This window comes from Gadus chalcogrammus, chromosome 8 (genome assembly GCF_026213295.1).
Source record: "Gadus chalcogrammus isolate NIFS_2021 chromosome 8, NIFS_Gcha_1.0, whole genome shotgun sequence".
Taxonomy (NCBI): Eukaryota; Metazoa; Chordata; class Actinopteri; order Gadiformes; family Gadidae; genus Gadus; species Gadus chalcogrammus.
Genome location: NC_079419.1, coordinates 7,016,036 through 7,040,528, shown reverse-complemented (window position 1 = coordinate 7,040,528; position 24,493 = coordinate 7,016,036). Strand labels below are relative to the sequence as shown.

Below are 24,493 nucleotides of genomic sequence, written 5' to 3'. Positions count from 1 at the left end.
AGTGTAATGAAAAACACAATAAACTGTGCTTGTGAAACAGAATGTTATCCAAAATACCTTTTTTTTAAATGAAAGATAAGAGTGTGGTATATTTATTCTAAGTGAATCATATGGTTCAAAACAAAAAGAAAAACAATTAAGGGTAAATATTAAGATACAACTTTTATTCAACCGTTTTTCACTGTACAAAATCGTATTAGTATCCATTCTCTGAAATGTCCATCTCCCAATTCTCACTTACTGCATTTGGAGTAGGCGCAAATTGGATTCTCCAGAGCAGTGCACCCAGGCACCAAGAATGAAATGAGAATGACTTTCCCACCTCTCCTCCTCCATTGATCGTTGGAAAAAAGAGGAAAGAAATGGGTAACAGGAAAATGGCTGCTGGAGTCGTTGCAAATCCTCATTACCTTCTTTTGGACAGGTAAGGGATAAAAACTCCATTAAAAAAGGGCCTGTTCTTTACAGCCCATCTTCGAGTTTCCCATTTCCATACATATAAAAAAATAAATGAATGAAGCCATCTTTCAACCAAAAGCATCTGCAAAGCTTTTGTTCCTTCCAAAGATAATAAGAGAATGAGAAAGAGGTTTACTTCCTTGCCCGCCAAAGAGCATTAAATCTGTACATCATTCAGACCACAAAATTTGCTAATGGGGTAAACTAGTGATTACCAAGTTGGAGGGGGTTGGCGGGGGGTTGTGTCAGGCAATCACGGCGAAATAGAATCTTATCATCCCATCGTATTTTTGAATCATAAATTTGCATAGAATTTCAGATGTTGAAAGCATAGTTTTATTGTTTGTGATTTGTGAAGTGAGGCAAATCAAACAAAAAGACAGTAGTATAGACATCGTAGTCATGATCTACATTAGGGCTGGGTATTGCCAGGTACCTCACAATTCAATTTGATTCTTTAGGTCTTGATTAGCTATCGATTTGATATTGATCCAATTGCTTCGATAACGATTCAATAATACGTGCAGATGATAAAAATACCTAAATATTATTTAGAATGAACCATTTCAAAATGAATTAACCATCTCATTGTGCTTTAACTAGCAAAAAGGGAATACACCATTGTTCCTGAGCTAAACTTGCAGCATAAAAGTAATAATCATAACATGGACAAATGTAAAAGGGCATGTACATTTAGGCATACTCGCTTCTAGATTACAATGACTGAGTACGCTTTTTTTTTTCCAATGGAAATAATCGATTTAAAAATATTCTGAATCGAAATTGAATCGAGAACAAATAAATTGCAGGGCATTGATGAATCGATATTTTTACCCAGCCCTAATCTACATGCAAGAATCATATTGTGACAACAGTTAGATCACTGTCCCTCCTCACTCTGAAAATCCCCTGAATCCAAAAAAAAAAAAAAAACACTTCTGTATTAGTAGGTGTGGGCCGTTAGAAGCACTACGTGATAGATCTTTTGACGCCAGCACAGCCACACTTGATCAAACAAAAATATATAAAAATCAACAGTAAATGTATTACTTTTAAAATGTTCACAGCTGAAGTGTCTCTCTTTCAACAACAACAAAAAACGGTTAGAGCAAAAGGTTTCCCCCACATTAAATTCCATGTGTTAATCCTCCATTTTAACCATGATTTTCCAATTCTAGCTGTACGAAATGAAGACAAAAAAAAACAATTACCCTAATCATTCTCCATCATTCTTGTATTTCCCAAACTCTTTGCACCTGGTGGTGGAATACATTTCTTTGCATGTACATGGGCTATGCATATACTCTCTTACCATTTTCCCCTTCTACTAAAACCGCTCCTTTGACACAACTTCACCCTCCCCCTAAGAGGTTTAGCACGTACACATCCAATTCAGAACCAGGCAATGGTCATAAAACAAAATGATATAAAACTAAAACAAATTAATACAACAAAACGCAGGGTGAACCACAATTCCTGTTCTATGCTGAAAATATCTCAACAGCAAATGTTAAAGACTTATGTTGTAGGAAGGGGGAAGGGGGGTGGTTTGGAGAAAACAAAAAACGGGAAGAAATGTACTATGTACTTTGTGGCACAAGTACAAACAACCTGTGCAATTGCAAATGTTCAGAAGAAAATATTCCCAAAGAAAGGTCACGAAGTGCACCGCTTCGAGAACCTCCGTCTAGTTTTTGGATCACAGTGTTCAGGCCGGTGCAGGTGGACTGTTTTGTTTCCGCTGGTCTTCTCTCGTACCTCGGTACCGACTTACACTTCAGCTCTCATTCCCCGCCCGACACATTCCCCCCCCCCCCCCCCCGCTTCCCCTCAGCCATCCAAACATACACAACAAACAACAACATCACCTTAAAAAGGTGAAACCAGCTTCGTCTTTTGAGTAAAAAGACCACCAACCCACCCCCCCCCCCCAAAAACAATCGTTTTCACACATCCACACCCAGACACACTCGCACCGCAGTAGACACTGCAGGTACGTCCCGTTTGGCCGCCAACGTTTGTGGGATATTAGCACGGAGCTCTCGGGTTTTTCCTGTCCACGTACTCTTTGTGGTCCTGGTACTCGTAGCCCTCGATCCGGTACCCTTATAGCTTAGCCAGCGTCTGTTAAATCGCCTATAATTCAACCTACATCTTTTTCTATAAAAAAAAAAATATCCTCTTCTCCCCGCCCACACCCCCCCCCATCTGCTGGGGACCTCTAGCGATGGAGGTGGTGGTGGTGGGCTCTACCGGTGCTGCCGGGGGTCTAGAGGTTATCCCCCGGCTGGTACTGGGGCTCCGTGGCGGTGAAGTAGTCCTCCAGGAAGGACTGGATGTACTCGAAGGTGGGCCTCTCGTCGGGGTCCTTCTTCCAGCACTGCCTCATCATCTCGTGCAGGGACTCGGGGCAGCCCGTGGGGCAGGGCATGCGGTAGCCCCGCTCCACCTGCTCCAGCACCTCCCGGTTCACCATGCCTGGGGGGGGAGAGACACAGCGCTGGGGTTAGGTCATGCAGTACAAGTGGGGCACCGTGTTGAGGGATTTCGCCGACGATTTTATCCAAAGCGACCTCCAACCGTTCATGCACACACCGACGGCAGAGTCGACCACACCGGGCGACAGCCGGCTCGTCAGCAGCCGTCGGGGTTTAGGCGCCTTGCTCAGGGACACCTCAACAGTCGGGGATCAAACTAGCAACCTTCCGCAAACGACCCAAAACCGGACGCGACTGATGAGTCAAATGTTTCGTTGCTCTGATCGGTTGTACGTTTTGGTCTGTGCCCTTCAATAATGGTCCATAGAAATCCGACAACGAACAGAGAGGTTCCAGGCTAATGCGCGTTTCAGGCGCATTAGTTGTAGCCTGATATCGCCCGTATTAGGTCAGGCTACAATCAATGGCTCAGCAGAATGCAAAGCTTGTATGCTCGGTTCAGATAGAAGTAATTCAAACAATGCAAAAGGGAAATAACACTGTCTTTTGGTGTCTTTTTCCCCCACAGCAAACTTGGTGTAATGCCCGACAGCTGTGAAGGGTCCAAAATTGTGACATTGTTGACAGCCAGCGATCACTTTACTGGATCATTCCCTGTTGTATGTTTGCTTAACGGCATCAAGCCAACCATGACCATAATGAATAGTTTTGGGAGCCGTATTGTGGTACCAGCGAGAGTGAAATACGCCTGGGGAATGTAATTGACCCACACAGGAACGCCGACATCTGGTTCTTACCAGTGCTTTGAAGCAACAACCAAGTATATTAAGTGTGGCATGCTCCAAAAAGCCAAGAAAATCCTCGTGTTAAGCACGATGGCCATGCCCCAGCCCGGCCCGGCCAAGTGGGTTCATCGCGGTGACTGTGAACCCAGTGTCTCCGACGTGACAGCAGAGGTTCAGCATGCAGTCCACCACCAGACAGCGCTGGCCCGCGGCCACTGGGCCTCTGCCGGGCGACCACTCCTCCTCAGGTTCCCCAGCCCATCTGGGAGCAACCCGATAGGCCTTGGAACAACAACTGGGCGGTTGGGATAGGGGGCTCGTGGGGGGGGGCATTGGGTTTGGTGTTGCCGTGATTTATGTTGCGGATGTGAATAAGGCTTGTCATTACGACACACACACACACACACACACACACACACACACACACACACACACACACACACACACACACACACACACACACACACACACACACACACACACACACACACACACACACACACACACACACTAGATGTAGATACACCATGTCATGCCTCAGTGGTTTGCTGTTCTCATGCCAATTAAGCCGCGAGGTCCCCCCCCCCCGCGCTACTAAATCGGTCCTCGTAACTCGGCGACGACTAGACAGCGAAAGCCGCAAAGGGGCCGAGATCTGGGCAGCGATAGAGACACCGCCTCTGGAATGGGCCGATGGGGATGGAGAGGGGGGGGGGGGGGTGGTGCAAGTCCTCAGAAGTAGCAGCTCTTGGGCACATTAATTAGACCAAAGGGAGGGGGAGGGACACGCTGAATGCCAACGAGGCCACAGGAGCCAGATGGTAGCCTATAAGAGCCGGTGGTTTGTGTCGGCCATATGGCCCGCTCTGTAATCAGGGACCGGTCACCCCCGTCAACCAGACACGGCGCAGTACCGGCGCCGGCCTGCAGAGGTCAGAGTTGAGGCGACAGGCGTCGGCCCGGCTGTTTGTGAATTGGAATATCCCCGGAGTTAAAGCCATACGTGGAAGAGTGGGGGTACTTTCCCACGGACGGATGAGCAAGAAGACATCTGTGGAGGGTCATAAACTAGTGTGCTGTGCTATTTTGGAACGCATTGGCGTCTGTGAACACCACTTGCGGGTCCCATTGCTCTCCCCTCAAAGTGGCAAAACAGCCACAACGAAACCAACACTCAAATATTGATTCGTTATCGTTCGACGGAGGCTCAGGGGAAGTTCCTTTCGGAGTCAATATTGACCAAAAAAAAAAAAAAAAAGGAAACGGTGCAACCCTATTGACGCAAGATAAACATGCACTACTACAGGTATATACACACAGTTTCCCCCCCACCCCCAAACGTACCCGGGTAGGGCACCCGGCCCTTGGTGACCAGCTCGGTCAGCAGGATGCCGAAGGACCAGCCGTCAGACTTGATGGTGAAGCGGCCGTACAGGGCGGCCTCGGGCGCTGTCCACTTGATGGGGAACTTGGCACCTGAAAAGCCGACAGGGAGGAAGAGGAAGTGAGACAGACGGGAAGGTGATGATGGAGCGTGCGCGAGCGAGGTGGACTTTGCCCTGCGGCCACCGTGCCGTGCGGTGAAGAGTGAGAAAAGGGTTAAACACGCAAACAGACGGTTACCGGTTACTCTCGGTGCTGTTGACATCCTGTTGAGTCAAGTGGGATTATAAATGTTTGATACGGACATGCCCGCATTACACCGTCTGCCGCTGTTTTGTCGCACCGTGACACAACACACTTAGGTCGCACGAGCAGGCAGTAGAACGGGGGCAGGGAAATCGAGATCAATTCATAATGAGGTTTAATGGGATGAGCTGAATTCGGGCATGCATGCAAAGTCACATTGGGTTTATAAACAGCCGTTTAAGGTGATTAAGGACTTAAAACGGGGCTGCGTTCAAATGAGCTCTGGAAAACGAAGCTCATGCCGATGGGCAAGCCGTGTGAACCACGAGCACCGTATGGGCCAACAGGTTTATATCAAGCATTATCACTTCAGCAGATTCTCAGATACCATGAGTGGCCGGACGTTTAGGCAAGGCAAGGCATCTTTATTTATACACCACTTTTCATCCACGAGGCAGACTCAACGTGCCTCAACATAGAAACAGAGTTTAGAAAGGGGGTCAGCTCCCGTAGGGGGAGTCAAAGGGCACAGGATCGCGCGGCCACGCCCACCTTGTCTGGCCGTGTACTCGTTGTCCTCGATGAGGCGCGCCAGCCCGAAGTCAGCGATCTTGCAACACAAGGTTTCCCCCACCAGGATGTTGGCGGCCCGGAGGTCCCTGTGGATGTAGTTCATCCTCTCGATGAAGGCCATGCCGTCGGCGATCTGAGCCACGTGATTGGACAAGAAGGGGGTGGTGAGGACGGACAAGGGAGGCGGGACAGACAAAAAGGATACATGGAGGTCAGAGAGAGCGGAAGCAGATGGAGCAGAGAGGACAGGCCTCTGGGGGATATTTAGAGGCCGAAACGTTCCTTTTGTGTGCTGGTGCGTTGTTCACTTAAACGGGAAAATGAATGGTCATTATTTGACCCTCATAATTGTTCAGACAACCACACACAGGACACTGACACTTATTGTAAGTCGCTCTGGATAAAAGCGTCTGCTAAATGCCCTAAATGTAAATGAATAGACTCATGGCGGCTAGGCTAAGAGGTACTCCCTGCAGTGGGCAGGGATGTAGACCGTGTTGTTTGTAATCAAGGACAACCTCCCGTGCTTTACCTGTGAAGCCATGTCCACCAGCTGGGGCAGCTTCAGGCATTTTCCATCTCCCTCCTTCAGGAAGTCCAGTAAACTCCCTGGAGAAAACACGTCATAGTTCAGGCAAAGTTCCGACCGAATTCGGTCAAGGGCTAGATATAAAAGCTAAAACAAGACAAAATAGAGAAAATAAAAAAAAGGGAAATATGACAGGAAAACGAAATTGAAACTAATTATCCACGCTCAATCCTATGATCCATTACATTGCATGGGGATAAAATAAAGTATGAATTAGTGACAATGTGTAGCCACGGCTCGGCTCACCTTTCCCCATGTACTCGGTCACGATGTAGATGGGCTCCTCCGACACCACGGCGTACAGCGGCACCAGCTTGTCGTGGCGGAGCTTCTTCATGATCTGGGCCTCCTGCAGGAAGGCCTCGGGCGACATGGTGCCGGGCTTCAGGGTCTTGATGGCCACCTTGGTGGTGCCGTTCCACGTGCCTGATCACAATTCAGACGCAACGCAGGTTGGATTAGCTGGGGGGGGGGTTGGACACGGGTGAACACGCTCTACGGCTTTCATTGAAAATGCCGATCTGGTGCAATTATGTTGCATCGTTCATGGCATACATTGCGATAAAATCACACTAAAAGTACTTTTTTTTATTTTTTATGTTTTATAACAATGAAAATATATCATTTCATTGTCTTGCATTATATGAAAGATATAAGCTCATTCATATTAATATGGCAGTATTTTTCATATGCAACACAATTATTTCCCCCTTTATATGAACAACCTTGTTATTCAATGTGACTTACGTTAAAAACAGACTTATCGCACAATGGCTTTAGTCTTTTGTGAAGCTTAAAGCTTAATGATTCATAACAAGATGAACGATAAATAAGCCAGACAAAAGTTTAAAAAAAAAAGAAGGCAAAGCCTGCCGCAGGGTAGGTATCGACAGGTTGGGTCATGAGTCATAAAGATATAAATCCGATGGCATCCAAAGGTGTGTGCGTGCATGTGTCTGTGTGTGAGCGCGTGTGTGTATGCATGGCGTGTGCGCGCTTGCGGCGAGTCTGTATATTCTTTAAAGCGACAGGACAGCTCATTGTGCTCGCGTCCGAGTGGTCATTAGATAAGCAGCCACTTCCTGATTCAGAGCCCGTTTAGTCACGCCCGGGCTCCCACACAGAGAGATGGGGCCGGGCACGCAGCACTGCTGTCACCGGGCTTAACTGGGCGGATTCATCACACCGGACGGAATCACGTAGGCAGGTTTGCACAACGTCAAAAGAGGGAAAAACCAAACTGAAGTTCCCTTTTTACCGCTGCATTTCCCAAAGTGTCTTAACTTCCATGACGAAACAGTTTCCAAATGTGTCGAGTTTAAAACACGACCTATAGTGACGCATAATCATATGCTATATATTTGATGGCATGAACGATACGCAAAAATGTGATGATGCAATATCACTGAAAGCATGAAACCATCGATACGATTATTGAATCGGGGGATTCCTGGCAGTAAGAGGAAGGATGCAGGTTCCAACTTGTTCTCAGAAAGCATTTTGACGAAAAAGTGGAGTTATTAAAGGAGAGGCCAACAGCAATACCCCCACACAGTGTGGGAGGCAACCTGTGCTTTTGTGTGTGTGTGACTGGGAGTGAGTTTGAGTGTGTGAGTGAGTGATGTGTATTCATGTGAATGTCACCCGAGTCTGGATTTAGAATGTCAGCATAATGCAACCCGTACAGACAGTGTTGGTTCTTTGCTCTGTAAATTATATGCAATGTTCATTTTTGAGTAGCAATGACGGTTGTGAAAGTCTGATTGGAAGATAATGAATTTTTCGTACATTAAGGAACTTCCTTGATTGCCGACAGATTTCTACAGAATCTGAGTGGCAAGGAAGCAAAGTTAAGCAATATATACAATGATCAACCAGGGACAAACTTTTGTTCTCTACACTAGGCTGTATATATTATAAATAAAATGTGTGCATGAAGTCTCGTCATTAATAAAGTACACTTCTATTCTTTATTAACTTGTGTACGTGGTGATTCACCTCCATCAAACACACAATGGTGCCAAACTTGTGGAGACTTTAAACCCATGACAAGAGGCGGTGGAGGAGGTCGTCTTACCCATCCAGACCTCTCCGAAGCAGCCCTGGCCCAGCTTGAGCTCCAGTCGGAGGGAGTCCCGGGGGATCTCCCAGGCGTCCTTGGCCAGGCCCTGTGTCTGGGGCTTCACCGTGGGGCACACCGTGGTCAGCCTGTAGCACAGCCCGTCTGAATGCTCTGCACAGAGTGGACATGACGACGGTCAGTGGGTCTCTGTTATGAGAACGCAGAGTACAGCCTCCACTCCCAGCAGAACACACACACACACACACACACACACACACACACACACACACACACACACACACACACACACACACACACACACACACACACACACACACACACACACACACACACACACACACACACACACACACACACCTTGCTGGGAGATTATTCAACTCTGGCAGGTGAAAAGAATAAATTCTCAAAGTCCCTGCTCTCTCGGTCAGCCAATAAACGTCAGAAATTAAATGATTGTTGTTGTTACCAAACCGGCCTCAACGTCATTGTAACAAGAACCCCCTTAAAAAAAAAAAAAGGCCCTGACTCACGGCATCAGGAAAACACAAGGGCGACACAAAGGTCTACACGCGTCATGTGTTCTGCTCAAGTAATAACAGGCCGAGCGCAACCGACGCCAAAGGCGCGCTCTGCTTTTGTGCGAAAACAACAATATCTCCAAACATCAGCCGTGTGCGTGTGCCCGCCCGGGGACACACACCGAGTTCATCGAGGCCGGAGCACAGAGAGGGGGGGGGGGGGGGGGGGGGGAGCGGACGTACCTGTGTAGTGCTTCACCAGCTTCTGCAGCGCGTCGAACTGGGCCCGCGTGGTGATGTAATAGCCCCCGCTGTCCAGCTTGCGGATCTTGTAGTGTTTGACGTTGTCCCCCTTCATGTCGTCCCAGTCCCGGATGGAGAGGGAGTAGGCGCCTGTCAGGGGGGAACGAGAGGAGAACCTCACTCAACGGCTCGGCTGGGGACTTCACAGGTAGCGCTCCGTTACAGCCGTTACAGCTTCCCGTTTATAGACGGGTAAAAGACAAACGCAGTTTAACCAAGCATATATCAAACTGTGGAGGTGAAAAGTGGGAGTTGCTGATTCTATACATTTGTCTACTCTGTCCTTCGAGTTATCTCGACGAGGGTTCATCCCATTGACTCCCCGCTCCCTGGGTGAATTGCAGAAGGGAGCGCAGCAGCAAGTGTGAAGTTTGCTTGGATGAGCCGTTATTGAAAAAGCTGCAAGCAGCAACACTGGAGGCCAAGCCCGAACAGGAACGTTTTGAAGTGCACTAAAATAGTAAATGCAACAACAATTCTGTTCTGTATACACCGCAGTAGTGAGATACACACCGAGCGTGTTTAACCCGTGGTCCAATGAAGGACTGATAAATGATGAACGTGATCGTGTGTTGTTGTTTACGGTTGGTTGGCCCATTACCTTTAGTGGTCTCGCTCTCTCGTGCCAGGAACGTCCCCCTCTGGTTCCCCGGCACAAGCAGAAGACGCTCTGCATCCTTCCGGCCCATTTTTCCAAAGTACCATCTGTCGAAGAGGAGAGCCATGCGTCACAGGAGGAAGACAATAAAATACACTACGAATAGGAATCCTAAATGAATTACGACTACAAGTGACTGAAAGACCTGCCTGTTACAAATCACAGAACACAACCCCTATGCATTGATGACACATAAAGAGCTTCTTTACTAATAAGTACCACGGTGATCTTAAACTAAATAGTTAAGCCCTCATACTCAACGGATGGAAAGAAAAATTATATAATACATAAAAATATGTATCCTTCCCACTTCTGGATGACTAATATAACGTTGACAGGAATGGAGAAGCCCTATGATACTGTAAGTTAAAAAAGGCACCCAATTCACGTGAACATATCCCTAGGCAAACAGTCTGTTCCACGATTACACCAAACACAAATCATTCCACCTGCCCCAAGCAAGCATATTGTCACTATAAACCGGTTTGCATACAATACCAAACCTACTAAACCTAATAAATCAACAATCAAAGCAACCCCGCCTCTTTGGGGGGGGGGGGGGGGGGGAATACCAAACCCTCTGAATTCCAGAGAAAAGGGCCTGTTACGACATGCAAAGGGGAACTAAGTGATCACATACAGCCCGGTAGCATTGGCCCTTTAACTGTGAGCCACCACACAGTAGCATTACTTCTGCTCCAGCAGCAAGCAGCCAGGCAGATCTGGTCCCAGTCTAGCGCAGCACAGGGACCTATTGTCCAATGTCCGGTCATGTGCTCCCAGGGCAGGGTGTCGCCATGCAGCCCTTTAGCTAGCGCCACCGGGCTATCTCATTACTGAAAGGTGACCATCTGGCTTCAAGGCCGAATCCAACCTGCAATCACTGAGCTCCATTAACCGCGTCTAGATTTGTATTTGTATTTCAATATGGTCATCTATATTGAAATGATTTGCATTTTTTACAGACAGTTGTAACAAAGAACAAACAAATGAAGCCCTAAAAGATCTAAAGTGAAACAACAAGGTAGGGAGACTGAGGTCTTACTCTTCGGCCTGTATCGAATCCGCCGGGGCCACGTAGTTGCTTGGGATGTAACCCTTCTGACCCGTGTTGATAGAGCGAGCTTCCCACCAGTCACCTTCCCTAAAGAGAGAGAGAGGGAGAGAGAGGCATCAGAAACACTGATTAGATAATAGGTAAATTAAATCAGAGACACGTCGCGACACAGTAAAGTAAAAACCACCTCAGAATGACTATGTGCATCCACCCCCCTGAAGAAGTAGGCAAATATTGCTAGGATTATAGAGGCAACACCAGAAACAACTTAAAGCGGTTTTCAACAGATTTCCCCAAAACAAGAACAGCATATGCTCCCAGCACCTCGCACTGTAATGGCCATCAAATTCCGACATTGACTGTCATTGGCTAGCCTATAGCAGCAGGACGCAATTCAGCCTGCTGTGCATTAAGGTAAAATATTCATTTGGAGCTGCTCTGTGATTGTCAACAAGCTGGAGTCCCGCCACCAGCGTCCTGCTGGTATAGTGTAGCGATGAGGGCTAGACAGATTGGCCATCGAATGCCCGCATGTGTCTTTATACAGGAGCACAGATCGCATGAGTGTGATTAAAAACAATCGGAGGCTCATGGTCACACACACACACACACACACACACACACACACACACACACACACACACACACACACACACACACACACACACACACACACACACACACACACACACACACACACACACACACACACACACACACACACACACCATCATTTCTATTTCGCCTCATGCCGCTCCTGTCCTTGGATCAAGCGTTGCGCCGCTCCACGCCACGTCCTTCCGGGACGGGCGAGGAGCCTTCCCGTCAGCGCACTCACGTGTTATTGATGATCTGGAAGCGGTCGCCCTTTGAGAACGAGAGGTCGTCCGCCGTCCTCGCTTCGTAGTCGTACAGCGCCACGAAAAAGGTCACGCCGCCTGGACGTGGGAGGGGGACGAAGAAGCCCAAGGGTCAGGGGTCGAGGGGGTCAGAGGTCACGGAGGGAAAATAACCGGATGTTTGTAGGAAGCCCCAAATAGTGGAGTCTCCGCCCGTACGCTAAAACTGAGATTCTGTTTGCAGCCGCCAAAATGTGCTCTATCTAGGATTGTTTGTCTAATGTCAACCTGCTGGTTGGAGACCACTTCTAAACCATGTCAGGTCTTTCATGGCTTATTACGTCCATTACATTTCGCCAGTTGGCCACTGCTTCCCTATGGAATAAATTATAGAGGGCGAAACCCTCAACCATTTGGGGTGATCTTTGATCTTTTCCTGAGTAAAGAAAAAGGCTCAAGGCTCATGAAATATAAATAATTCATTCCCATTTAAAATTGATGCCTTGCCTTACCGCTTCAACATATCCATAACCACAGCCAACGGCTGTGGCATATGCATCTTTACAAAACAAGATAACACACGAGATTGTGCTCGTGAAATCAAGATTAGTTTTAAGATGTGGGGCAGAATGTTCTGAACAAAACCATACACAAACTGTAATTCGCTGTTAGCATCTGTTATTCACCACTTAATGTGCATAACAAACGTGATGTCACACACTGCTCCCAGGACATGACTTCACAGTGTATTCATGAAAAACAATGCAGCGCCTGGAGCGCTCACAGGAGGTGGCATCTTGAAAGAGAGAACGATGCAAGACAGCTAAACACTAACGCTCATCTAGACCACAGGTGCGGATCGACGTCTGCAAAACGGTAGACACAAACCTCACTCTAATCCCCCAAAACAAACCACATTATCTGAGCTAAGCTGACAAGACGATGGATGACGGCGGAAAAAACAAACCGTCAAAGAGACTTCACGATGCCATCCCACTCAACTCCTTCCTCTTCAACTTCCTACGCCCCCACCCCCCCCTTACTCCTCTGCCATAAACCTCCAGGCCCCTCCCTCCCCACCACCCCCACACTGACCTGTCACCACGCCGGGGAAGGGACTGCTGACCGCCACCGCCGTGAAGGAGCTGGAGGCGCCGCCGAACGGCGTCATGATGGCCGACGCGCCGCCGAAGGGCGTGAGCGAGGCGCCCATGCCGTGGCCGCCGTAGCCGCTGTTGTTCATCTTGGCGGCGGGGGAGTGGCCCATGAGGGTGGGGTCAGGCCCGTAGTGGCCCATGTGGGAGTTGCCCGGCCCCGACGCGCTGTTGTCCGGTCGGTACTTGAGCGCCGGGCCCTTGTCCTCTTTGCTCTTGACGCAACCCATCCCCGAGCCTGAGGAGGAGGAGGAGGAGGAGGAGGAGGAGGAGGAGGAGGAGGAGGAGGAGGAGGAGGGTGTTAAAATACTGATGATCATATGGTTGCTTGCGGGACACGACCCGGGTGAGCGTTCAAAAAGGAGATCAGTCGTTATACCGCGTCATCAGGGAAGGAGGCTTATTGATCAGGTGAACAGACTTGCCCTGTGGTAAGTTATAGAAGTTTAATAGAAGTTAACATTTTACCCAATCAGCTCATAACCCCCAAAACAAAACAGAGGACTTTGACCTTGATTAAGGAGCAATACTCTCCCTTTTCCTCATGCTTCTATGTTGATGATTTGAAAGCACAGATTTAGGATTTTTTCATCAGCCCACAGGTGTATATTAGCATATAGAGTACCCGTCAGATATTCACCAGTTTTTACCCAAAACACCGTCTCAATCGTTAACACCTAATGAAGCTGCAACGCTGGATCTGTTCCACTCTGAGGGAAACTCATGCCAACATTACGTGTTGTGGTTTTCTACTATAGGAAGCGGGCTTCCAGGCGAATATAGTAAACCGATATTTGTAGCATATGGCTGATATTCACACCTATACAAAGCCTTGATATAAAGCCTTCGCGGCACCAAAATATTTGTCGTCAACACACTATCAGGTGGGGAAAGGAGATGCAAATATTTCTGGCTAAACATGACCTTGCATGTCTCAGATGTCCAACAGCAGCCAGATAATGCAGATCCCATTACAGCCTATGGCCATGTTAAGAGCCCTGGCCACACCCGCCCCCGATACAAAGATATGTGTGAGATTTGAGAAGCAGAGCATAACAGCCTTCCAAGAGATAAAGATGGAAGTCTTTCCCACAGAGCTAACGGTTACATGATATGCGTTGTGCGTGGATCTATGCATGTCACTCCATATCCATCATGTGCTAGGGTACCAGCTCATGACTTTATGGATGAGTAGTTAATGGTTGTCATCAGCACAGCTTTAGGCTGGGTGGATGATTAGGGAAATTGATGTCAGCCCATTGATTTAGTTCAACTCATTAGGAAAAGCATAAATACTTTAACCACTGCTATACCCAAATGGGTGTGTCAGACGTGTGTGCATCGTTAGAGGAATGTGGTCCCTGGAAGAAACCGGTGTCAGACGCTTCAGGGCGGAGAGTGTGAGGTAACTTAGTAGTGTTGCCACACATCAATTTCACTGCCGTCGAGTAAGACACTACTGAACGAGGTTGATCAGAGATGTGTGCGACGCTTGCGCTTGTTAGTTGCTTTCACTCAAAGATTTAAAGGGTTCAGCATTGAGATGAAAACAGCCATAGCAAACCTGGGAGAAGATGAACATCTTAAATAAATGGACATCTTAATTCAGAGGCAAATGGGAAGTATTTAGAGGCATGATATGGTGATTACGGCCTATATCGCCAGTAGCACAGCCAATATGCAGACTTGTTCAGTCAGACCTGAAGTCAGTAGGCCCAAGCTAAATCGAGAGCAGCTGGAGAAGGATGCAGTACTCCTTGGCATAGACTTGGTTAGTAGAGGGTGACTCACCAATCACCAGGGCAATAAATGTAGCGCCTTCACTTTCTCATTGGGAAAAATAAGGATTCCGCCATATACCGACCATTGTTTGATCATTCCAAACCTATTCATCGCTCCATCTTCGGACTGGCATGGTTGGAACGAGGTTGGACTTTTTTTTTTTCCATTGTCGAGGAAGTCGGGGCAAGACGGGGAATTTACCAGCTGTTGGTGACATAGTTTGAATAGAGCAGCCACTGACGCCACAACAGAGGTCTTTGTGAACCCGACAGCCACCTTTGACCTTGCGCTGACCTGCATGTCAGCCGCCTCGTAGCTTTAAAGTGCCAACGAGGCACTAGGCAGTGCTTGAGCTAAATGCTTAAAGCTAAAGCTAAACCAACATATGTTCTTGGAAGGAGGGCAAGTCAACATGGTAAATGTGACAGAGCAGGGGTGGTGGTATCTTGTAGCTTGAGAAGGGACCGACACATGGCCAAAGTCTTTGCCCTATGACCCAAGTCAACATAATCCTGGATTGTCCTACGGTCTTATCCGGAAGAAAATGGACAGATGTTATGAGGCTTAGGCTTTCAACAAAGCATTCTTTTACTTTATTTTCTTTTACGTATCCATTTTATTTTATTACTTTTCAATTATCTTTTTTAATATTAAATTTGATGGTATGGCGATGTTTCTATTTTAAGTACTTATAGTCTGCCTCCTTTATGAAAAATGCTATATTATGTTGCCTTGCCTTAGAACACCCAATTTTTCCGTATTTTGTGATCTTTACTAAAGATTTTAGCGATGGACTAACTTGGAGTGCAAATCCACAACGTTAAAAAGCTGCACCTCAGATCCTTTACCAAATGTAAGCATTCTACTGAGGGGAATTTTTGTGATGAAATGATCGAGGCTTGACACTTGTTTCACCTCATCAGCTTTATGTAAAATACCCACTTAGTTATTTTAGAGGTTGGTAAAGGCTGTTTTGAATGCAACATTACCACCCCAGCTTCAACAAGATTAATCTGCAGAAGCTAAAAGGAGGTCAGGGTTGTAAATGTACGGCTCCCTCTCTGTACCTGTCGTCCTGAAGACTGATATGGCCATGAATAGTTCATAAGCCTGCAGGTCCCTCAGGGAGGTCGATAATGCTGTGTGTGAAATTTGTTCATTTTCCAGCAATTTCACTTGCAATGCGAGACCAATGCTCTCTGGCACAGAGAGCAAGGAGGTAGCTCACAGCCGAAACATGAACGTTTTATGATAGTTTGGATGGAGATGTTTATGGCGGAATATCACTGCCAAAAAATCACAAGCAAAAACGACATTGCGCACGTACACAACAAACACATGCGTGCACCTATAGTATTATCGCGAGCACTGTGAGTCCGTTTGTGATGTCTGTTTCATAACGAAACAGACGTCCTTGTCCGCACAAATGCAGCCTTGCGCTTGTTTAGTGGGCGGTGCCAGCCAAAGCCGTAGTTTCCCTTAATGGGATTGGTTACTTGTTGTGCAGTTAAAGTAGCCTGGCTCTGCCCGCCTAAGTACTTGCACTAATTTTTTATTTCCCTTCAGTACTTGTGCCGTGTTCCAATACCCGTACTTCCATGAGTATACTTAAAGGAAGTATACTATCCGTACTATCTACTACGTTAATTTTTTTATTGCCGTGGCTCCTCCCCCGCAATAAACATCCCGCTTTGAACGGTGAACTCTTTACGCCTAGCAGCTATAAAAAGCTATAAAAACTATAAAAACTACAAAATGACTATTAATGCAGGCTATGTGGAAAATGGGCCGACAATGGCTCAGCCTGGCGCCGCCTCTTCCGCTACGTGGCTAAGATGGCTGCCGTTGAGTACGGAAAGTGTCCTTCGATCCCAGGCCCCCAGGAACACTGCATACTTCCACAATCCACCAGTGCTCAGCGGCCAAGCCTGGTATTGCAGCTGTTTAAGCGGGCTGTGGACGGGTCCCTCAAATCATGGGACCCAGAGTGAACGGAGATCTCCGTTCACTCTAATACAAGTGGGGAACAGGAATGTGTCTCCGCGAAAAATGTCTGGATATCAATCAAAGGCTCATAATTACCTTCATGCCATGTCCTAAAAAAATGTACGTTTTTTCTTTTCAAAACGCCACCTCAAGTGTTTTATTAGCCGTTATCTCGCTGGGGAAGAGGGGTGTGCAGCTGAAAGGAGTCGTAGTGAAACAAATGGCATCCGAGAGGGCCTAGTTCAGTGCTTCGTTAACGTGTCCGATTTTTGGACTGGTTCATCTGCTGCTCAATAACTCTCACGGTCCTCTGCTTGCGATCATTGTGATTCATCATGTATTGATCCATTTATTCAAAAGATCCAAAGACAAAGAACAGGTGCATTACGGTATCATTTGTTATACCGTAATATTATATTGTTGTTGGACCGGAGTGGGGGGATGGGCACGCATGCGTTCTATATTTCTGCATCCGGTACGTCATGAAATAGGGCGTAGCCATAGACCAATGATGCGGAAGCATATCGCTCCTTGATGTTGCCCTGCGCCACTGAGCAGTTAGGTAGGTCCATGTTCGATCCACACTTCACGATTAGCCCGTTTTGAGTACGACATCCGGGTCCTTGAAGTATACTTCTTTTCGCCGGATCTGAATTGGAACGTACTACGTACTTAAAATTTGGCTAGTAAGTACGGACAGTACGGGTATTGGAACACGGCATTGGTCTGGGTCTGCGGTATGCAAGTCGGTTACTTATTTCCGTCTAAATTTTGTGCGTCCACTCAGCGAACAGAGGGAGTGGCTGAGAACAATGACGTTAAAGTCAGCTCTCGTTGCCGGACATCTTCACGGCTCACGCACGGTGTTTGGTTTGTGTACAGCCTGCGTGCAATGTGATTCCTGGCCAAACGTAAGCGATTGGTTATGGAAGATCCAGAGTGGCACTGGGCAGATCCAATAGTTATAAACTTCAACAGACACCCGCCTTCAAGTGAGTTAACGTTAGTCAATTGAGTGGGTCCAGACACTCTGTGCAAATTAAATGAAGTATGAGATTCTGGTAGGACCAGGCTACAGTTAAAGTGCTTGCAATAATGATTTGTGTACATGAATGCGTTAGTTGTGTGCATGCACATTAGTCATTTTGCTCACTATTTTTGCAAGTGATGACGCCGTGGATGTTCCGTTACATATTACACATTTTAGAAAGGGCCTATTTGAGTTTGGTTGTTAAATAATGTCCTTTAATCAAAAGGAATTTAGACAAACTATGGATGCTTCAGTGAGAGGAGATCATTTGGGAATGCATTTTGTTCTGCATCCGTCGTAAGAAGTTGTATGTGAATCCCATTGGATTGACTTGGTCTTTTCGTCACTGTTTTTCGATGCTAGAATAAAGCATTACTCTGATACCTATCCTAGGAGGTTCACCCACAGAGCCATCCCTGGTGAAAAGGGAGCCTGATGACACCTCCTTTTAAAACTGACTACAAAAAGTGTATTTCAGGCCCGTCTAAAACCCTCTAATTCATCTTTTGTTATGGAGAAAAGAGGGAGTGGAAGACTGGGCCTTGTGGTTCTCCCCACATTCAGCGGTATCCTCAACATTTCCCTGACCAGTGGAAAGCCATACAAATGCTAACAATAACCAGTGCAAATGCTAATGAGTGCTCACGACAGGACAGCAGTGTCGCAATGCTCATCCTGACCTTACGACAAAAACACAGTAATGCACCGTGGAGAGTCCGCCTGGAAGCATCTGCCTGCGTCCTCCGTTCGAACAAAAGCACACATCTGCTGTCCACGGCAAAGGGATAGGACAAAATCGAAATGGGTGGAGGTTGGTTTAATTGAGTGACCAATACCAAAATAAATGGTGAACGTGCTGCAAAGAGTTGAATTTGTCCTTCTTAGTTTTTACAGTACAATTCAGGGCCGCAAGCCAGCTGTACGACAAGTACCTTGTGGACTACCCTGATAACAATGTTGAGCCCCAATGCTGCCCTCCTGGTAAACAGTGGCCGTCCCTATGGAGCAGTCTCGTTGAGCAGTACGACTAAATAAGTGGTACGGGAATGACTGTATTGATTCAGTACACTACATTCACTACATTTCCTCAGTCAGCCGTTAGGAAGTCAGCTTGTTTTAGAGGGGAAACCCTTAATATGATAGTGATGGTAGAACATTCTCTGCTCCGCAGCAAGTCCATAATGTTGTGACAAGGCAACAATTCCTCTACCTCTCTAGACCACCACACAGACCACAGTAGTAGTAGGCTGCCAAACCATCATGCATTGATGTATGTGGAAATAACTTACGATAGGTGGGTTATGAATGACAATGACAAAGACGCCATTATCCCAACATATTCCTCTTTGACAGACTCCACATTATGGTTAGGCTTGGAACCAGACGAATCTTGCAAGCTCCAGTTTAAATTTGCTCTGCTGCAGATAAGGACTGGCTACCCTCTGATACAGAACAATGTCTGCCAGGTACGAGATAGACTGACCATTTCACAAGCGCTTATCTAATACGAGTTGGGATAAACATGATGACGGAGTAGAGCAGCGCCGTAGAGGAGTGCCGCAGAGGCCTTTCCAACAACAACAACAACAACAACAAAGATGTCTGTCGCTGTTGTGAAACGGTCGGTCAATTCCTCTACCGAGGCAGTATTAAACAGACTGTATACGGTATATTTTCACTCAAAGAAGAAGCAACGACAGTGCTACTATCTTTTGCTGAGAAGGAAGATCCATCACCCGTTTTGTTGCAGTCCTCCTATCCGACCTATGCGTTCAGGGGTCTTTTGGTCTTGGCCTGTAGGTCACGCCCTTTGGAAATCGAATATGAACAGAGATGTTCCAGCCTAATTGCATCTTGCAGTTCGTCTGGCGATGCCAGGCTACATGCGGTCTCTGCACCAAGATGCGTTGAGAGCAAAGGGATGCGGAAAGCAAAAGGGTTTGAGACACTGTAGTGCATTTGGCCATCTCTTTAAGGACAAGGAAAAATACCCAGTTCTCCTGATAAAACTACCCATCCCCTGGCTGGTATCATCTCAATATTCAGCCTACAACCACATTACATACAACTAGATATTCCTGAACCGCATAAAACAAAACCGGATCGGTTTCGCCCGTTTCGGCTCTGTGCGTGGACGGGCCCCAAGTCAGATTATCGGCTGCCCTCTTCCCGGGGACGTGGTTAATAGTATAATAATATTTGCAATGGTGAAAAAAGCACCATTCTTTTGCTGGTTCCAAGGGAACAGGGTGACAGACTGCAGAAATATGTGTGCACAAGCACAGGCCACAAATGAGATTCTAGTCACGAATTGGATTATGAATGACTACTCTAGGAGTTGTCACTTAGAGAGGGAAAAACCACGGGTGTTGGAAAGAAATGCTTCCATTTACGCATTTATCAAATTAATCATACATCTACCCTTGCATACAGAACAAATTGAATAGGCAATGTTGAGGATAGAATTACTCTACAAAGGTTTAACCAATAAGCCTGTAAAAAAAGCCTGATTGTAGGTGCACTTAGAACAACAAGTGAAATAAGGAACAATATAGAACTCATTTCAATTTCCCTGTTTGCTGTATTCCTAACCCACAAGGCAGACTTTACAAAGCAGAGTCACAAAACAAGAACTGGGTGAACCAGCAGTTGCTTCTCCTTTGAAAGCTGTACCCATCATGCTGTGGTAAAAGGGGATTTGACTAAATGTGTGGCGCTCAAACAAACGTTGGGAGGCCAAGCCTTTCCCAGGAGGACATGTGACCAGGGGGGCTTGGGGCCAGACAGCAAACATGGAGCGTCACATTAAAAGGGACATGCTGGCTTTCACTGGGCCTCATGACACAATTTTCCAGGACTGGGATGGGGGAATCCCATTAGGGTTGGACAATACGATTTCCGAGATAAGAACACAAATAGGAGCCTTTCCCTGAATCAGGTCCACTGTCATCGTTTTTTATGATAATGATGCATAACCTGTCAAATTAAGAGCAATATAACCTTTTCAACAGCGTTATAGAAATATAAATCAACTATTGTTATGGCCACAGCAGTTCATGATAAATTGCCCTGGGATAGATAAAGAAAAGGACTATCATGACTTCATGGTCAAAAGACTCCTCTTGAAAGAAAAAATAAGGTAAAAGTTCAGTCAATCACCTAGGCTCAGACATGGTAGTATCACGCTTCACAGTATCAACGTCATGCTTAGCCTTTAACATACATATCAACCAGCAAGGGTAGCTCAGCAAGGTAAAATAAGTAGACAGAGAAATGTATTTGGAAGCTAGCTAAACTAGCACTCATCAAGAACCCTATCGCTGAGGTGCTTAATCAGATAGGTGAAAAGGTTCTGGAAAAGGTGCTGTAACCTTTGAGCCACAGCATTGCGTCATGTTTGCACTCACTTTCGGCACACCTTTAAGTCTCCTCAGTGCCTGTCGATTCACACAACCTCAAATAGGCTAACGCCTGAGCTTGATTGCATGAACCACCATGAAAGTTGGATATTATACTGGCTAAAATACATTGCCTCTATATATAAGCAGGTCAGGCTTTAAAGAAATAAGAAAAACACATTTGTTCAGCTGATATGGGCTGCCAGCCAGAAGGATTGAGAGCATACGAAAGGCACCCCACACTAAGCAGTGTAATTCGGTCACAGCCCTGGCAGACATTCTGTGGTGCTTATCACTGGGGCATCCTGCAATCTCTGCCAATCACAGAGAGCAGAGGAGGAGAGCGAGTTGGGGGTGGGGACGGACTTCCTTCCGACTCCATTCATGCCATTCAGACCACCTGCTGTGCCTGTCAAAGGATTGAGTCAGGGTGGGCAAGGGAGAGAGACATCTTCAAAGAAGAGCTCTCCCTATAGTTCTGTCCCTGTCGGGCGAACACAAAAGCCACAGCACCATAGACATCCGCTGAATTCTGCTGACTTAGACATCATCACAGCTTTGTCGTTCACTCTCTTCCCCACCAATGTAACCCATCTGGGAATTTTTTTCTTTTGAGGATTATCAACATTTTGGCAAGCTAATGGAAGCTTGCCTTACAAACATACCACGCATATAATGTACACAAATGGTGAACATCTATACAGCTAGGGATGTTCAAGGAGTGGAGATCCTTCAGCCCAGCTTCCCCAGCAAACACCACCTGTGAATGCTCCTCACTTAGCTGCCAACAGGCTACTCCACTCCAGCTGTCCGTGTGCATGTGTGTGTGAGTGAGAGAGAGTGTGTAAATGGGAGACGACCAAAGTGTCGTCCAGGGTAGTAGGCCTACTGCACAGACTGAGGATTACCATAGAGGGGGATTACTGGAGGACAACATTGCATCTACACACACATTGCTAGAGCACACCCGCAGGCGAGTAGTACACACTTTGAGACTCCAAGTATGAGGGAGGAACCACATCAGTACAAATTAAACACTAGAATAGAGGCCACTAATGTGTATAATGAAATGAGGACAGTAACCTACTCATGTATCAATCCATCTATCTATGTATATATATGACACGACTCAAAATCGTGCGGCGTTTTCAAGTGCCAAGTAAATGTTTGGGAATAAAATATGATCTATAGGTCCATCACATGTTGTACAGTCTGTGGGCCAGATCACATAGGCCTCAGCACGGTTACGTTAGGTTTGTATGGGTTAGAGACAGACTCGTAGGTTAACTTTGGAAGGAAAGCTTAGGCGATTCCAGACAGCCACCATAACACGAAGACGACTATTGCCGTCAGTTCGGCCCGCATTTTAAATTCAACTCCCATGCCTTGTTTCTGTGAAGCAAGATGAACAGACGTCTTGGACAATTGTTTTAACTTCTTCCTATGTTGTTAAAGCGAGACAGTCAGCGAAAACCTATCGCTCCACCGTTTACTTTCCAAACTACTTTCGGCTCAAATGTTCACTTTAAAAAAAAACACTTACCGTAAAAGAGACCTTTATTGCTTCGGGGTGAGGCTACATACGTCCTGTGGCGTTTGTTCCACGTAGTTTATGGTTAAAATCCAGGAGGAATTACCCTACGAAGGCTGACTCGACTGTGAAATCTCAGTCTTCGGTCGGTCCCATGGCGGCTTCTCTCGTGCGCCCACAAACCTACAATCCCAAGGTCCCTTGTGTTAATGTTCAATCACAAGGATCGACCAGTCGTTACCGCATGTATATTAAATGCCTGGATTGTTTCACGAAGGCGGAGATCGTCGACCATGGAGAATAACAAAAACAGGAACCGGCGAAGCCTCCATTGAGCCCCACAACAATAGAAGTAGCAGCTAGGACGAGGCCAGGAAGAATCATCCCCTTTAGCGAGGATTTCCCATGCACTCAATATGGCCGACATCCCAAATGCATATTGGTGTGGAAAATCATCCCTGACCGCCCCTGTTTTCCTGGCAATTTAACTGTGCATCGTTTTTGAATATATATATTTTTAAATTTAAAATAAATAAATAAATAGTTAAAATAACCACAAATGTCTAGGGTCGTTTAACCTTTGAACCTTAGTTGAACTAAATCCAAATGGCATTGGCGCCCTCTAGGCTTTGATGTTGGAAACGGCCACTGATAAACTTAATAAACCTCCCTCGCTGTCGTTTTTGCACTTAAAGCCTTTGTTACGCCTATCACAATAACAGTGATTTAGGCGTTAATCTGAAATACCTTGTATGGAAGGATACATTCAACTGATTTCTGATATTACTTTTATAATATACTTTTTTGTGTTTAGCTTTATTTTCTTTCTCTCTTTAGCTCCATCCTACGGAATAGGAATAGGGCCACAGGTGATTCTTTTTTTGGAGTTCAGACTGTAATCTCGGAATTCTGACTCTAATTTCAAAATTCAATTACCAGATTAAAAAGAGTTCTGACTGTGAAGTCAGAATTCTGAGATGCAGTCAGAATTCTGACTATCAAGTCAGAATTCCGACTTTAAACTCAGGACTCAATAGGCCTACACATAGGCTATATGATGATTTTTTTTTAGTGCTAACTTTATCTCAGAATTATGTCTTTAAACTCAGAATAAAAAATAGTTCTGACTTTAAACTCTGAAATCTTGTTGTGGAGCCACTACAGAACTGAATACAATGCTTCAAAGGCTTTTTCTTGACGAGTTACACATGTGAGTTTGAGGAATGTCGGCGGACACTGAGCTAATGAGCCTATTGTGAACTCTGAGTCACGTTTAAAAGCCTCATAAAGGGGGCTACCAAAAGAAGGATGTTTGGCTGGTGGATCACTTTGCAATCCATCCAGCTCTCTCATAAATGCAGGCGATCACTCAAGGTCACGGATGATATTTGGTCCTCTGTGTCTTGTTCTTCTTGGGCTATAGGCCTAGCCAATCCCAGTTCGAAAGTTCCCATTGCAGTGTTGGTAATTGGGTTTATTGTTCAAGGTCTATCTATTATCTTCTATCCGTCTAGCTTTCTGTCAGCATCTCTTTGTTTTGTCTTCCCTCTCTGACATGTATCTTAAGTTACAACCTAAACTTAGCCTATAATTATAAATAATATATGAATTTATCAACAAGTGAGTAGGCTACACCTTTTACTGAGATAGCTAGTTCAAAAATATTGACTGTATTCAGCCG

The 24,493-nt window shown here is 46.2% G+C and overlaps 1 protein-coding gene across 1 annotated transcript; it reads right to left on the bottom strand.

Moving 5' to 3' along the window:
- Positions 1-2,366: 2,366 nt before the first annotated feature.
- On the bottom strand, positions 2,367-23,228 carry yes1 (YES proto-oncogene 1, Src family tyrosine kinase). Its single transcript, XM_056596535.1, has 12 exons — positions 22,825-23,228; positions 13,027-13,323; positions 11,931-12,030; positions 11,081-11,179; positions 9,979-10,082; positions 9,318-9,467; positions 8,551-8,706; positions 6,720-6,899; positions 6,417-6,493; positions 5,864-6,017; positions 5,027-5,158; positions 2,367-2,937 (listed from the first exon to the last, which is right to left on the bottom strand). The coding sequence occupies exons 2-12, from the start codon at positions 13,313-13,315 to the stop codon at positions 2,729-2,731; spliced, it is 1,650 nt and encodes a 549-aa protein (XP_056452510.1). The 5' UTR covers positions 13,316-13,323; positions 22,825-23,228; the 3' UTR covers positions 2,367-2,728.
- Between the last annotated feature and the right edge of the window lie 1,265 nt (positions 23,229-24,493).